Source organism: Nicotiana sylvestris, chromosome 6 (genome assembly GCF_000393655.2).
Source record: "Nicotiana sylvestris chromosome 6, ASM39365v2, whole genome shotgun sequence".
Taxonomy (NCBI): domain Eukaryota; kingdom Viridiplantae; phylum Streptophyta; class Magnoliopsida; order Solanales; family Solanaceae; genus Nicotiana; species Nicotiana sylvestris.
The window spans coordinates 134,175,986-134,192,569 of NC_091062.1; the positions used below are offsets into that span (position 1 = coordinate 134,175,986).

Sequence of the window (16,584 nt, forward strand, 5' to 3'; positions counted from 1 at the left end):
TATAGATTCAAGAAAATTAACTTAACAAATCCATATTAGATTTAAGTATAGTAATATAATTAATAACACTAAGAAGTAGAAAATACATAAGCATTTAATTACTTACTGTATTATTCAAGAAAACTAATTTAACAAATCCATATTAGATTTAAATTCAATAACAGTAAGAAATAGAAAATATATAAGCATTTAATTACTTACTGTATATTTTCATCAATATTCTCTTTCCCTGAATCCAAGCTCCATTTGTTTCTCTGCAAATTCCGCCATTCCCTCATTCCTCTATATTTCCACCAAAAAAAGTGAGGTGCATTTTTTCTGCTGCAAATCTCTTCCGCCATTTCTGAAAACTCCGTTTCTTTCTCTCTCTCTCTCTAAAACCTTTTTTCTCTCTCTACAAGTCCAAATGGATAACCCATCGGAGGATTCCTCGGATTCTCCTCAACAGCAGCCCGAATCTCCTGTAAACGATGACCAACGTGTTTATTTAGTTCCTTACAGGTAAAATCTCACTTCCCCGTTTTGACCCATTCCTCATGCAACTGTTTATTTATGTATATCAACATAAAAGTAAAAATAAATAAAAATAAAGAATTGAATTCTCGGATTTTGCTGTCCCGAATTGATTTTATGATTTGGTTTGATCCAATTTAGCTAAACCCGAATCTGAACCCATGAGATAACGAGAAAGTTGAAACAAGTTCTAGTTTTTTTGGGTTTAAATTACTTATATTTTTATTTGTATTACTTGTCATTTAGATTGGTAATTGTATTAGCTTCCCTACATTGGAATGTTGTAGTTTTTTTAATCAAGTCTTATTATCTGGATCAAATCGTGTTGTGAGTTGTTTATTTTTTTTATTAGTTGCCATTTGGATTGGTAATTGTATTAGCTTTTGTGCATTGAACTAGTGTTGGTTTTTAATCAATGTTGTTGGTTTTTGTTATCTGTTAACCGGTGGATCAAATCATGTTGTGGGTTGTATATTTTGTTTTGTGAGCTTAAGCATAAGAAAGTATCGGCCTTGGATTTTCAGTTGTGTTTTTTTTTGATGAAGTAAATAGTTTCACCAATGTCATCAAGAAGATGCAAGTATTATGAAAGACTAGGCCAGAGAGTATCAGCTTCAAACATAGGCCTAGATTGCTAAGGAGCTGATAAAGTCCAGAAAGTTGATAGGGTAAGTTACAATAGACAGTTTTTGCCAACTAAATAAAAGTAAAAGACACCTAGCTATCAGTTGTTAATAATGGAGAGGTAGTATAGCAAAGTGCCGACAAGATCTGAAGCGGTGGTTATCAGGACCTGTTTAATAACTTAGTCAACCTTAGAAGAAGCTGACAAATTATTCCATCTACAATTTGTCAACCTTAATAGAGGTGCACACAAACTGGTCCGGACACCACAGTTATCAATTTTTTTGTTTAAAAAAGTGTTCCATCTCGATAAAATATCAATTGATTATGCATTATGTTGTCAGTTCAAATATTGTTTCTCGCTATTATTATAAAAAAGTGCATATATGTGGAGAAGTGCTCTGCGGGCTAGTGCGGTGGTAGGGGAGAGTGGTAAATATGACACAAATGACGCTTGCCACTTGCTAGTGGTTGTTAAGAAGAGAGAGAATGTTTGAGCGGGAAGGACGGAGTAATAGCCTGGAAGTGTTAATTGAAAGAAGTTAAAAGTTACCCTTTGCAGTTTTTTGTCTGTGTTTTCCCGAGTAGAGGGTTAAAGTGTTGCACACACATATATTACAGGTGCCACATGCATGTATATGTTTAGAGTACTATATAAGAAAGCGTGTTTGTGTTCTAGGTGGTGGAAGGAAGCACAGGAGTCATCACCAGCAGATGGGAAGTCAGCGACTTTGTACGCAGCGGCACTAGCTCCATCTTATGGAGGGCCAATGAAAATCATTAACAACATATTTAGCCCAGACGTCTCATTTAACTTGAGGAGAGAGGAGGAATCTTTATCACAGAGTCAGGAGAATGGTGAAGTTGGGGTATCTGGTCGGGACTATGCTTTGGTCCCTGGCGACATTTGGCTGCAGGCACTCAAATGGTCAGTGTTTTAGAGCAGTTTCCAATTTGTATTCCTTGAAATGTGTTAGATAAAGCCTCTTCTGACGGAGATTTATACCATAGTTGTTGAGCATTCTGAGGATACCATTTGCATATTTGTGTTTTTCTCGACTTCAAATAAAACACATTGATTTTTCACTTCTGGTAACAACAATCACTTGCAATTTGTTGTTTGGTTTCTTCTGCTTTTCAGACCACTCACATTTTCATTTCACATGAAAGAGGCCTCAAGTTTCGAGGCTTCATTGTTGTTGCTAGTCAGACGGCAATTCCCAGTTATAAATATATATTGTTAAATGCCTTGTTAATGCATATGGAAGCTCGTTTTCTAAAGCATTTTGAGATTTCATTCCAAGAAGACCACTGTTTATTCTTTCAGCTTTAAATTGCTAAGCTCAATCTATTAATTCGCTTCCTTATTTTCTTTGTCTCTTTCGTACTTTTTTTTTTGTGTGTGTGTGTGGGGGGGGGGGGGTGTTAACTTATAACTGATTATTTTACTTTCCTTTTTGGTGTTTTTACACATCTAAGAAAGGGAATTTGTCTTTGATCCTAGTAACATGTTATTTAGCACGTTAATTTCATACATCTGGCACTATGTAAAAGTTGATCTTTTGATTATAGAGTTCTGATTAGTTTGATCAAAATTGCTCCTTTCCATCCAGGCACAGTAACTCTAAAGCTGCGGCTAAGAATGGAAAAAGCTTTTCAGCTACAGATGAGGATATTGCAGATGTCTATCCTTTACAGCTGAGGCTTTCTGTTTTGCGGGAAACCAGTTCCTTGGGAGTCAGGATAAGCAAAAAGGTTAATAATAACTTTGGAATTTCTAGTTTCATCTACAATTCCCATGAGATTTGTACTGTCATAATATCCATAGAGTGCATAACCACATGTGATTTTTTTGTACAGACCCTGCCACAATTTGTGAAGCTGACTTTCTTTTTCATCAGCTGCTTTGCCATCTTTCATCCTTCACTTTTGTTGTTGCTGTTTATTGTTGAAACTGAAGAGATGGACATGTCCAAAATATCAACTTTAAGAACAAGGGTTATGCATGAATCCCTCTGTTCTCAGCCTCATATTAATTACTCGGAATGGGCATAGCTGTTAAAGTGCTTCCATTTTTGTTTGATAGTTAAATATTAACAGTACGAGCTTTTAATGGTTCTGGGTTGTGCAAAAAGAGGACAAGTATTTTAGCTGGATACGTATCTTTTTGCTGACATAATGGGATAAATTTTGCGTGGTAATTTTCGGCTTTACATGAATTTGTTGATAAGGATATCAATCCTATTCCTATTTATGTAGTTCACTTGAAGCATTTAATACTTGTATTTCCCAATTACAAAATTGCTCATCAGCAATTTTTGACAACAGTGAGAGTTCTAGAGAAGCGAGTCTTTTGAAAATGATAGTAGAAAGAATGTGTCCCTTCTCTAGATTGTCTTTCTAGCAAAGTAAATCAATCTAGACTTAAATTATATTGACAGGAATACACAATATATACTCAAGGATGAAATTAGTTCTAGCTTTTATTATATACTCAAGGATGCCCTGACTTCCTCCATCTTTATCTATTTTTGAGAAATTCTCTTTCTTGACTGCCAAATGCTAAGAGGAAATGGTACCGAGCAGTTACATGCAAACCTTGGTCTGAAGAAGTAAAATGGCTAGAGTTTCTAATTTTCATAAAGCTAATAGGAAATAATTTGATCACTTGTGAAAATAAGCCAAAAGAATGATGCTCATTCGAACAAAGTTTTCTTAGAGTTACTACATATTTCATTGTGTATACATGATCCTTCAATGCTACTTCATATTTATTATTTACCCGAAAGTTGATGTTAATTTGAGCTCTTTTTTTCTTAATAATGTTATTGCTGACTTGTCCGTTTACTGCCTCAGCTTGTGTACCTAAAATGTAGTTTCCAAAATTACCATTCTACTAAGTAACTGGAATAAGTTGTTTCTATTTTTTAACTATTGCATGTTAAACATTTGCAATATTGCGGTGGACAATGTTCTTTTTTTTCTTCTTGCAATAATATCCTCACTGATGTTTTTTTTTAACTATCCTCACCGATGCTTTGGAGTCAGTTAAGCTGCTTTATTTCCTTTAGAGTCTAGTTTTACATTTGTTTTCTCACATTTGATTCAGGACAATACAGTTGAATGCTTTAGAAGAGCCTGCAGAATTTTTAGTGTCGATACAGAACCCGTAAGTTTCAATACTGTTGTTAATTAATTGCAAGGGTATCTCTTTCAGGAGATTAATGGCATTTTGGTTCTCTGCAGTTACGGATTTGGGATTTATCTGGGCAGACGGCATTGTTTTTTTCAGATGAAAACAATAAGATCCTCAAAGACTCTCAGAAACAGTCAGAGCAAGATGTATGTACTTTCAACTCTGTCATACTTCATGACTGACCAATAAACAAGTCGACCAATGCTTCTGCGGCATTCACTATTTTTCCTGTCTTTACTAAGGAAATAATATAGTTATGCTTTTTTCTGATTGTTTTCTAATTAAGTTTTTTAGCAGATTCTTCCATTTCCTTATCTAGTGTTTGTGTCGTAAAAAGATATATAATGATTGAGGTGATGAATATGCTTACTTAACACTTCATCTAGGAATAAAGTGACACGATGACTTCACTCCATTTTCTATTTAAGTGTTGTTTTTCCTTGAGCATGGACAATGCTAAGCCCACCAAAGTTCAGTTTTCTGCGACTCTCTTTCATTTTAGGGGTCGTTTTGGAGTTATTCATTTGTAAGCAGTAGATGTGCTCTTTCCTTGTACTTTCAATGACGTACACTCTAAGAAACTTTAGCTCTTTTATTACCCTGGGACAAAAAAACACATAATGAACGGGACTGTCATGTCTAACGACCAGCATATACACCCATTCGTCTTGGAGAACCGGCGGGTAAATTCATCTTAGTTATGCTGTTTTTCAGCTGGATCTAAGATTACAAAGAAAGCAACTGTTTTGTTTTTTGTTTTTTCCCATTTGTGGCAGTTATTAGCGGTGTAGTTCATCATTGATTGGTTTTGTATTTTCTTAGGCTGTTTTATCTATGAAACGAATTGAAAGAGATGCCAAAGTTTTATCTGTTTTATGTTTCTTTTTTCCTTGTGGGTTACCATTTAACTGAGCGCATGGTAAACCTTTACTGTTGAAGGCATTTTGCTGGTTATGGGGCTGCCTTATAGTCTTATTACTGATTCTTGAATTAACTCTTAAGTGTTTAATGGTTCGCATCGCTTGTAAGCAAGAAATGATTTGGACCAACTTCTTATTTTGTCCTCTTATTTTTTTGCTTGCAGATGCTCTTGGAGTTGCAGGTCTATGGGTTATCAGATTCTGTTAAAAATAAAGCGAAAAAAGATGAGATGTCAATGCAATACCCTAATGGTTCTTCTTTTCTGATGAATGGTACTGGCAGTGGTATAACCTCTAATCTCACTCGGAGCAGTTCTTCATCATTTTCTGGAGGTCCATGTGAAGCTGGTACCTTGGGCTTGACTGGATTGCAAAACCTAGGGAACACCTGTTTCATGAACAGTGCTCTTCAGTGCCTTGCACATACGCCAAAGCTTGTTGATTACTTTCTCGGGGACTACAAGAGAGAAATAAATCATGATAACCCATTGGGAATGAATGTAAGCAATCTTGAATTTTTCAAGATCATTACGTGCTGCTTTAGATGTTTTCTCCAGTTCTGTCTGAATAAGTCAATGTTGACATCCCTTAACCTATTCTACATTATATGTGGTTGAAAAAGTAAAAGAAAAAGAGAAATTAATTTGATTACTCTCAGGTGAGGAGTTCTTTATTTGCCTCCAATTGTTTTGTTAGCCTGGACAAAAGAAAAAGATATGCTTATCCGGTCCATTCAATTTAGTAGGGGTTGAGAAAATTGACTCGGAGGGTATTCAATATCTCCACTTTTTGTTTCGTACCAAGCAAGGGGAATAAGCTTTACCTCTTTTACTTTTCCTCCTCCTTCCACCTCATCTCATCCCAATCAAACATTGTGTTCTAATCTGTCTCCTTACATATTTTATTGTCTAAGTTCCTCTCTTTAAATTCTTTCAGGGTGAAATTGCATCTGCTTTTGGTGACCTTTTGAAGAAATTATGGGCTCCTGGAGCGACTCCTGTGGCACCTAGAACATTCAAATTAAAGCTTGCTCATTTTGCTCCTCAATTCAGCGGCTTTAATCAACATGATTCTCAGGTCCGTTCAGTCCTTCCTGTTGGATTTAGTTTCCCAGTTTTAGGTCACTTATTAACACTCTCTTTTCTGTCCTCTCATTTTGTGGGCATCTTTTGACATCTAATTCTCCTATCTATATCTGCAGGAGCTCCTAGCTTTTCTATTGGATGGACTCCACGAAGATTTGAACCGTGTCAAGAATAAACCTTATGTTGAAGCTAAGGATGGAGATGATCGTCCAGATGAAGAAATTGCTGATGAATACTGGAATAATCATCTGGCTCGTAATGACTCCATCATAGTGGACGTTTGCCAGGTAAATAACATCCGATGGTCTCTTGTATCTCACTAGAAGTAGGAAACATTTGATTGCACCGGCTCCCAATGGTCTCTCGTCTCTCACAGGCAAATGTGAATTATTAATCTCATTTCAACATTGGCTTGAAAAAGCAAGAAGAATGAAGTGGCATATTTTTGTTAAATATCTGAACTCTACTGTATTTGTGCTGTGAGAGTTGTTTAGGGTGAGAGAGTAACAATACCCCAACTGTTTGGGGAAGTTTAACCAGTGTTCCTAAAGCTTGCTTCAAATTCCTCAGATATTTTTGTCAAGATTCTCTGCTTTTTTTCAGCAATAAGATTTCTTATCTTATTCAAAACAAAATAATAACTGACATAATTTGCTGTTGAGATTCAAAGAAAATGTACTTCTAATGCAATTTTCTTTGGTGAACTCTTATTCTTCCAATTCAACTCTTACCATAAGTAATGGAAATTGAATTAGTCGTCCTTTTCAAATCAATCAGATGAACAACTTGGTTCAATAATTTGGTATAGTGGGAGTACTATTTCTTAACAACTGACATTATTTTCCTAGAATGCAGTCCTGAACGAAGAGCTGAATTTTGGATTCAGGTTTATTTTAAAACAAATTAGTTTTATTTGTAGTGCTCCCTGTTTTCTCTATATGGTCTCCGCATTTTATCTTTAATGTCTTTTTGAGTTTTACTGTAATTTCCTAAAAGAAGAAGAATATTCCAGCCTTTAACCTCCATAAGAAAGTTAAATTTTTGTTCTTCCATAGTTTACAAGTTTAATCATATAAAAATTTGAACCTACCTCATCAAAAAAGAAAAGAATTTCTATGAAAACCTTGAACCTTGTGAATGTTTCTGACATTTGTGCAGTCTATAGGCTGTGTTTGGAAGTAATTGGTCTTTTTATGTGTTATGTAGTCTATGGCGGTATGTAAATTCTGAATTCCTCTTTGACCAATCATCTGTGAGATAAAGCTCTGTAATTCTAAGATAATTTTTGAATACAACCAATTGATGATTGCTTGTCATCTTTTTTAGTTTTTTTATTCTGTAATTTTTTGCATAAATTTGACTCTTAGCCATGTCTATCATTAGATGTCGCAAACTTTGAAATTTCACTTTAGAAACCATGTACATAGCACATGTTTCCTAGCAGGTCGTGATTTGTCTATGACTTTTAGGAGGATTTAAAAGTCTACTTCATCTGAATCCCTTTTTCTGCACATTTATACAAGTTTCTTTTCTAGTCTTGCTTCTCAGAGCTTATCTCGATTGTTGCAGGGTCAATACCGTTCCACATTGGTCTGTCCTGTTTGCAAAAAGGTCTCCATCATGTTTGATCCTTTCATGTATTTGTCACTGCCTCTTCCATCTACATCTATGAGGTCAATGACCGTCACAGTTATAAAAAATGGCAGTGATATTCAGATATCTGCCTTTACAATCACTGTTCCCAAGGATGGAAAACTTGAAGATCTTATTCGTGCTTTAAGCACTGCATGCTCTTTGGACGCTGATGAGACCCTTTTGGTGGCTGAGGTAAAGTGCACAATTTCCAGTGATGAGAAATGGTTATGGATTTCAAGTTGTTGCTTTATTTTTTCCTAAATAGAACTTATTACATACTGTGTATTGGATAGTCAAGTAGAGTCCTTTTTCCTATTTCCAAAATTTTATTTCCAGCTCTTACTCCATTTAATGTTACAGATATACAACAACCGCATTATACGTTATCTTGAGGAACCAGCCGATTCATTATCCTTAATAAGAGATGGTGACCGACTTGTTGCTTATCGGTTGCACAAGGGTACTGAAGAAGCCCCCTTGGTTGTGTTTACGCATCAACAGATTGATGAGTATGTCTTGACTTTATAATTTGGGCATTATCTTTTTTTGCTTTAAAGTTCATCAAACATTACTAGCTGTTAGCGGAAACGTAAAAGAAAGAACACAAGATTTAACGTGGTTCGGATCAAAATAATCCTACGTCCACCAGAGAACAATTGCCCTTTTAATATTAACAAAGGAAGGGGAGATTTCCCAATTACACTTAAGAGAATTTCTCTCTTAACTCTCTACTCACTACAATGTATTGTATTATTTTGGGATGATTTCTACAAGTGAAGGAGTGCATCTATTTATAGAGGTAAAGACCTCCTCTTGATGTCATTGGTGACATCAAACTACCTCCTCTTGATGTCATGGGTTTGCGTTTCGAGCGTGTGAACAACTCTGGCCAAAACTTCTAAGCTTACTGGGCAACCCCGTTGTAAGAAACAAGAAGAATCAAACCATTGTTGAACATACCACCTCCACCTAGCAACTGTTCTCTTCGGAGTTGCATCAGTTGATGCACACCCCCGCCAAGTCCTTGCAGTGTGCAAACTTAGCGAGCGGGACTATCTTGGTCAACATGTCTGCAGCATTATCGTCTGTGATAACCTTCACGACCTTGATAGTTCCCTCATCAATAACATCTCGAATAAAATGAAATCTGACATCAATGTGTTTAGTGCGCTCATGAAATCTCTGATTTTTCATTAGATGAATAGCACTCTGACTATCACATCTAAGAGTTGATTCCAGCTGAACCAAACTCAATTCCGCTACTAAACTTTTCAACCAGATAGCTTCCTTTACCGCCTCCGCTGCTGCCATGTATTCTGCTTCTGTCGTAGACAAAGCGACAATCGACTGCAAAGTCGACTTCCAACTGACGGCACTGCCAACGAGGGTAAAGATGTATCCAGTTGTGGACCTTCTTCTGTCAAGATCTCCTGCATAGTCAGAATCCACATAACCGAGAATTGAAATACCTGTACCACTTTTTCGAAAGGTAAGACCAACACCAGAAGCTCCTTTGAGATATCTCAATATCCACTTGACAGCTTCCCAATGCCTCTTTCCTGGGTTGGACATGTATCTACTTACCACACTTACAGATTGAGCAATATCTGGACGTGTGCATACCATAGCATACATAATACTACCAACTGCACTGGCATAAGGAATCTTTGACATATGCTCCACCTCATCCTCGGACTGAGGCATTTGTGACTCTGAAAGTTTAAAATGAGGAGCTAATGGTGTACTTACAGGCTTGCACGTTTGCATATTGAATCTCTCGAGAACCCTTTCAATATACCTCTTCTGAGAAAGATGTACAACATCGTCTTCTCTTGAAATCTCCATACCAAGGATTTTCTTTGCAGCTCCTAAATCCTTCATGTCAAATTCCTTACTCAATAGTTTCTTCAAAGCATTTATCTCTGTAATGTTGTTAGCAGCAATAAGCATATCATCAACATACAACAGTAAATAAATCATTGAGTTACCAGACATCTTCTTGTGATACACACAACTATCAAATGCACTCCTTGAGAATTCATGTGTAGTCATGAATGCATCAAACCTCTTGTACCACTGTCTAGGGGATTGCTTCAAACCATACAAAGACTTCTTTAGTTGGCATACGTGATCTTCTTTTCCCTCAGCTAGGAAACCTTCAGGTTGATCCATATAGATTGTCTCTTCTAGATCACCGTGTAAGAAAGCAGTTTTGACATCAAGCTGTTGAAGCTCCAAGTCAAATTGTGCAACCAATGCTAGTAGCACGCGAATTGAGCTATGCTTCACGACCGGAGAGAAAATCTCATTGTAGTCAATTCCCTCCTTTTGGCTGAAACCTTTTGCAACCAATCTCGCCTTGAACCTAGCATCTTCCACTTCAGGAATTCCCTCTTTCTTTCGGTAGACCCACTTGCATCCAACTGTCCTCTTCCCCTTTTGTCTTTTCACTAAGACCCATGTCTGATTCTTGTGAAGAGACTCCATCTCTTCAGTCATGGCTAACCGCCATTGTGCGGCATCCTTGCAAGAAGTTGCTTCAATATACGAGGAGGGCTCCAGATCTTTAATCTCTTCTTGTGCAGCTACGAACGCATATGCAATCAAGTTTGCTTGATTTATAAGGCGTTCCGGTTCTCGTGTCTGCCTCTTCTCCCTCCCCTTCGCAATTGTGTATGGTTCATTGACAGCAAGTTCTTCAACGCCTACATCTTCTGACTCATCTTTAACCTGAGTCTCTTGATCCTTTTCCTTGGCAAGCTCCACCGGAAGCTCCACCTGCTCGTTGTTCTTGTTTCCTGAAAACTCCACGGAAACTTTACGGGGATCAAGTATAGAGGATTCATCGAAGGTGACATCTCTACTAACTATAAATTTGAGTAAAGACAAACACCAAAGTTTGTACCCTTTTACTCCATCCACATACCCTACGAATATGGCCTTCTTAGCCCTTGGTTCAAGCTTTCCTTCATTAACGTGATAATAAGCTGGACACCCAAATACTCGTAAGTATGAATAGTTAGAGGGTTCACCTGACCATACCTCATTCGGAGTCTTAAAGTCAATTGCCGATGCTGGAGATCGATTGACAATATGAGCAGCAGTGTGAACTGCTTCAGCCCAAAATACTTTGGACATTTTGGCTTGTAGGAGCATACAACGAGCCTTTTCAAGAAGAGTTCTGTTCATTCTCTCGGCAACTCCATTCTGCTGTGGGGTATGCCTGACAGTCCTATGTCTTGAGATCCCATGAACCTTGCAGAATTCATTAAACTCTTCATTGCAAAACTCCAAGCCATTGTCTGTGCGAAGATACTTGATTTTCCGCTCCATTTGATTTTCAACCAAAATCTTCCACTCTTTAAATGCTTCAAAAGCATCACTTTTTGCCTTCAAAAAATACACCCAAACCTTTCGTGAGAAATCATCAATAAAAATGAGAAGATACCTCTTTCCGCCCTTCGATGGAAGTTTAGAAGGACCCCATAAATCTGAATGGATGTAGTCTAGCACTCCTCTTGTCTTGTGTTTGCCAGTGCTGAAGCTGACCTTCTTCTGCTTCCCTAGAACGCAGTGCTCACAGAAGTCAAGCGTGCTGATCTTCTCACCTTCCAAAAGTTTACGATTGCTCAACATCTCCAGTCCACGTGCGCTCATATGACCCAGTCTCATGTGCCATAGTCTTGCCTTGTCATCATTAGATAACTGCACTGTAGATGCATTTGCAGAGCCAACAATGGTGCTTCCGGCCAATGTGTAAAGGCCGTTCTCCAGCTTGCCTTTCAGCATGACTAAAGAACCTTTAGTCACCTTCATAGTTCCTGCTTCGCTCATGTACCTGTAGCCTTGTTCATCCAGAGTACCCAAGGAGATCAAATTCTTCTTCAGATCAGGAACATGACGGACTTGTGTAATAGTCCTCACGATTCCATCATGGCAGCGAACCCGAACTGAGCCAATGCCAACTATTGCACAAGTTGCATTATTGCCCATTACTACGGTTCCTCCACTTTTCTCGTAGCTGCTAAACCAGTCTTTTCGGAACGTCATATGCAGAGTACAAGCAGAGTCTAACACCCATTTGTTTTCATAACTACTATTATTATTACACGATGTTGTTAGTACATAATCATTATCAAAATTATGTACCTGTTCAACTGTAGATGCACTCGCCTTTTCCTTGGACTTTGACATTGGGCAATCTCGTTCAAAGTGCCCCTTCTTGCCACAACCCCAACACTCTGTATTCTTCTTGTTCACACGAGACTTTGATCTGTGCTTTGATTTGGTCTTTCCCTGTTGGCTAGTCCGGCCTCTTACAAAGAGGCCACTTGCCTGGTCATCTCTATCTCCTTCAATGTGCCTCCGCACATCACTAGAGTTAAGTGCCTGCCGCACTTGCTCAAGCTTGATAGGCTCCTTGCTATACATCATTGAATTCTCAATATCACGATATCCTGAAGTCAATGAAAATAGCAAAGCACATGCAAGCGTCTCCTCCTCCCTTTTAATTCCTGCAATCTGTAAGTCCATGACAAGTTTATTAAACGCATCTAAATGATCTTGTAACGAAGTACCTGACCCCATCTTAAATGTGTGAAGACGCCGTTGTAACAACATTCTTGTTGTCACTGATCGGTCTTGGTATAGCCCTTCTAGCTTTTCCCACAACTGTTTGGCCGTCTCTTCGGTACCCGTACTCACTTCACAAAGCACGTTAGGTGCAAGGGATAGTTGGATTGCACTCAATGCATCCCCTTCAATCTTCTCCTTGTCGGGAGCTGATATATCCGTAGGATACTTTCCGTCAATAGCATGGATTGAACCTTCCCTCCGCAGTAACGCCATCATCTGGATCTTCCAGATATTGAAGTTGTTGCGTCCATTGAATCTATCAATTTCAAACTTCATGGAACTCATATTTGCTTGTTCTTTCTCCTTGGATCGTTAAAGAATCCTGTCGCTCTGATACCAATTGTTACCTAAACATAAACCAACATTTTCACTAGCCATTACTCCGGTGTGTCTTGCATGCACATATATGTTTCATAAGTAATAAGTTGGGGAAAAAAGTACTCCAAGGGTGGTGCTTCCACATCATCACTCTTAATCATGGCAGGGTTTGGATGTGGGCGTACTTGATGACTACATTGCTTAAAAGAATTGACAAAATATTTTCGCAGACGGGTGATTAATTCATGATCAACACAGCTCCAGTTAGTGTATAGAGTAGGCTGTTGTCATATACATCTATCTTGTATAAAGTAAAAATGCAAGGTGGTTTATTTAGTACTGTTGAGCATCCTCAGTCTCAATTCGCTTCACTTGAATACATTACAAATCATCGTTATGCATGGTTCTTCAAGCAACATGTAGTTCAGATGATGTGTGTGATCCTTCTAGATTATTTGGACAATCATGAATCTATTGCTTCTTCCATGCATCTTACTGCGAAGTTGTATATGATAAGGAATTTCCTGCTGTTTTGTTTGCTGATTATGTTTAGTTTAACTTTTGATCCATTAAGTTGAAAGATTCTCATAGTGGTCCTTGACTCATTAAATGAGATGGCTGATATTTATTTTGGCAAAGTATCATTTCCTTCTTGATTTCCTCTTCCATTCTAGCAATCTGATAAAGACTGCATGTGCAGGCATTACATATACGGAAAGCTGACCTCAAATATGAAGACATTTGGAATTCCGCTTGCCGCGCATAGTAGAGTTCTTACAGGATCTTATATCCGTAGTCTTTATCTACAGATACTTACACCATTCTTAGTCCACAATACAGCCCAAGCAGATAATCTTAACTGTGATAGAAGTGCTACTCTTAACTGTGATAGAAGTGCTACTGAAGTATGTACAGATTCAGAAGTCAGCACAGACATGGAACCTGGCAACTCAATAGTTAACGGGGTTCCAGAAAGCATTGCTGAAGAAGATACTGCCGAACCTTTAGACATGGACTTTGAATTTTACCTATCAGATGATAAGGCAACCTTTAAAGGCTCCGAGATTGTAATGAATGAGCCATTACAGTCCACAGATATCTCTGGACGGTTAAATGTACTTGTAAGTTGGTCACCTAAAATGCTTGAACAGTACAATACAGGCCTTTTCAGCTCACTGCCAGAAGTTTTTAAATCTGGGTTTTTTGCCAAAAGACCACAAGAATCTGTCTCTCTGTATAAATGTCTTGAGGCATTTCTGAAGGAAGAGCCTCTAGGGCCAGAAGATATGTGGTAAGCATGCAACTCCCTCACTTCTGTGATTGTACACCATTCATATGCAAGCTATGTATTCACTATTCATAACATATGAATGTTCAGAGATTTCTCGTAATGCTTCCCTTTTTGCTTCTTCTTTGGTTTATGCTAATATTATAAACCCTCAACTTTTGTAGTTACATAATTGTATTTTTCCAATTATACCATTTTATTTCATTTCTGTCAATATTTTCCACCACGTCGTGATTGCTTATTGTGGATAAACCATTCTTATTAGCCTCCCCTCAACCAAATTGGACCTTGACTTTGCAACATGGCATGAGTAGTACCCTTCCAACTTCTAGTTCAGTTATGTTAAAGAAACAATGACAGCATCTGATGATCTTATGTAACACCTATTGATTTTCTGCACATTGTGCTTCTGAAATAGTTTTTGTGTTGCTCTTTGTTTCTTGTATATTCATAGCAACTACAGACAGTAATTGAGATAATAAAATTCAGCTATTTACCTGGGGCCACTCATGGGGGAAAAGACTTCTTTCATGAAATCTTTCTAGTATTCTATCTTATCATCTAATTTTGTGTCATTCGCTTGGGAAGTATGAATATGATCTGCCTAACTTTCTTTGTCTTATATCCAACATTAGGTACTGCCCTGCATGCAAGCAGCATCGCCAAGCTACTAAAAAGTTGGATCTTTGGAGACTGCCGGAGATTCTGGTCATCCACCTGAAGAGGTTCTCGTACAACCGGTTTCTGAAGAACAAGTTGGAGACGTATGTTGACTTCCCAACTCATGATCTTGATTTATCCTCATATTTGGCCTACAAAGATGGCAAATCTTCCTACCGGTATATGCTTTATGCAATTAGCAACCATTATGGAAGCATGGGAGGGGGTCACTACACTGCGTTTGTTCATGTAAGTGGTGCTGCGACTTGGATTACCTTGCTTCTTTTTCTTGGTTTTGTTTCTATTCTATGGTAAATAGGATTCTTTTATACCTGATAAAATTGGCATCTAAAGATCAGTACTTGGGGAGAAGGGTGGGTGGTGGGCGGTCACTGAAACCTACCTCCAAGGGCAAATATAGAAACTTCCTATTTCGTAGTGAGTGTTCCTTTGATGTATTTTTTAGTTCCAATGCATCATCTGCATCTAAATTAATCACATATTGCACATATGTGCATCTATTATATATTTAACTTTGGTCATGCATCTTCATTGTTTTTATTTCTTCATCATGAAGAATATGCAAGAAGGTCAAATATTCAGACTTTTACAGTCTTCCCAGTTTAATCCAGATATTCTAACTTTGTGTTTTTTTCTTCTAATAATCTAGCAAGGTGCTGATCGGTGGTATGACTTCGATGACAGCCATGTGTATCCCATCAGCCAGGACAAGCTCAAAACCTCGGCCGCCTATGTCCTATTTTATAGACGAGTTGAGGAAATCTAACATTAGATGATAGTTGTTACAGTACTAAACATCAAGGCTTGATTTATCTTTTCTCAAGCCTTACAGGAATAGCATTGATGAGAGCATTCTTTGACCTTCGCATCGCCTAGTTTAGTTGTAATTTTGGGTCAAAAAGGAATCTAGTGGAGTGGTGATAAGGAGTATGTAGCATCGTAGCTAAGAGGGAAAGAAATTGAGGTTTTTACTTACATAGCTGTTTTTTATAGAAGATAATTTCCTTTATCGTCCGTAGCAGATCAGAAAGTAGCCTGGAACAGAAATTGCTTATGCACTGGCTGTAATTATAGTTTTGAGGAGAGAAGACAAAATGATAAGGTGTTTTCTGAGATGAATTATTGAACATTATTTGATAGAAATTATATTAATTTCATTTATCAATTCCGGTGATAAATTTCACTGTACACTATACTTTGGGTTTCTAGCTTCCATTTTCACCTTTGAAAACATATGGTTTATACTAGTAATGTGAGAAAGCAAGCTTCTTGATGGTGAGTTAAGATCCAAGAGGCCTGAGAAACTGTTGCTTATATTGCCCTTGGATTGAGTCCTATCTAATGTTCAGTTAGAGTAGGAAAAAAAAGGAAATGTAAATATGAGTTTATTTTATAACCTTTTGTGGAGTTTTTACTTATCCTTTTGAAAAAAAATGAAACATTACTACAGGACGAAGTGAAAAACAGGTATAGATACGATAGGGGTGTACAAACCAAACCAGAAAACCGCACCAAACCGAAAAGTTAAACCAAACCGATTAAAAAACCCGACTAGGTTTGGTTTGATTTGATTTGATTTGGCATTTAGTAAAAAAAAATCCGAATCAAACCAACATATAAATATAATTTTTATATATTCTTTTAAGATTTTACATAGAATTTTCTTTTAAAAATGTCTAAAAATATTTG

The 16,584-nt window shown here is 37.5% G+C and overlaps 1 protein-coding gene across 1 annotated transcript; it reads left to right on the plus strand.

Annotated features, from left to right (window-relative positions):
* The first annotated feature begins 218 nt into the window (after positions 1 to 218).
* LOC104212991 (ubiquitin carboxyl-terminal hydrolase 8) lies at positions 219 to 16,083 on the plus strand. Its single transcript, XM_070147543.1, has 13 exons — positions 219 to 501; positions 1,817 to 2,065; positions 2,751 to 2,892; positions 4,247 to 4,306; positions 4,384 to 4,479; positions 5,418 to 5,753; positions 6,190 to 6,330; positions 6,455 to 6,625; positions 7,908 to 8,165; positions 8,334 to 8,482; positions 13,627 to 14,217; positions 14,850 to 15,123; positions 15,545 to 16,083. Exons 1-13 carry the CDS (start codon positions 407 to 409, stop codon positions 15,659 to 15,661), a joined length of 2,679 nt encoding a protein of 892 aa, XP_070003644.1. The 5' UTR covers positions 219 to 406; the 3' UTR covers positions 15,662 to 16,083.
* Positions 16,084 to 16,584: the final 501 nt, after the last annotated feature.

Excerpts from the sequence above, each read along its gene's own strand:
- LOC104212991 (XM_070147543.1), top strand. The coding sequence starts at position 407 with ATGGATAACCCATCGGAGGATTCCTCGGATTCTCCTCAACAGCAGCCC. Across the intron at positions 2,066-2,750 it reads TGGCTGCAGGCACTCAAATG|GCACAGTAACTCTAAAGCTG; the intron begins GTCAGTGTTTTA and ends CTTTCCATCCAG. Across the intron at positions 4,480-5,417 it reads AGAAACAGTCAGAGCAAGAT|ATGCTCTTGGAGTTGCAGGT; the intron begins GTATGTACTTTC and ends TTTTGCTTGCAG.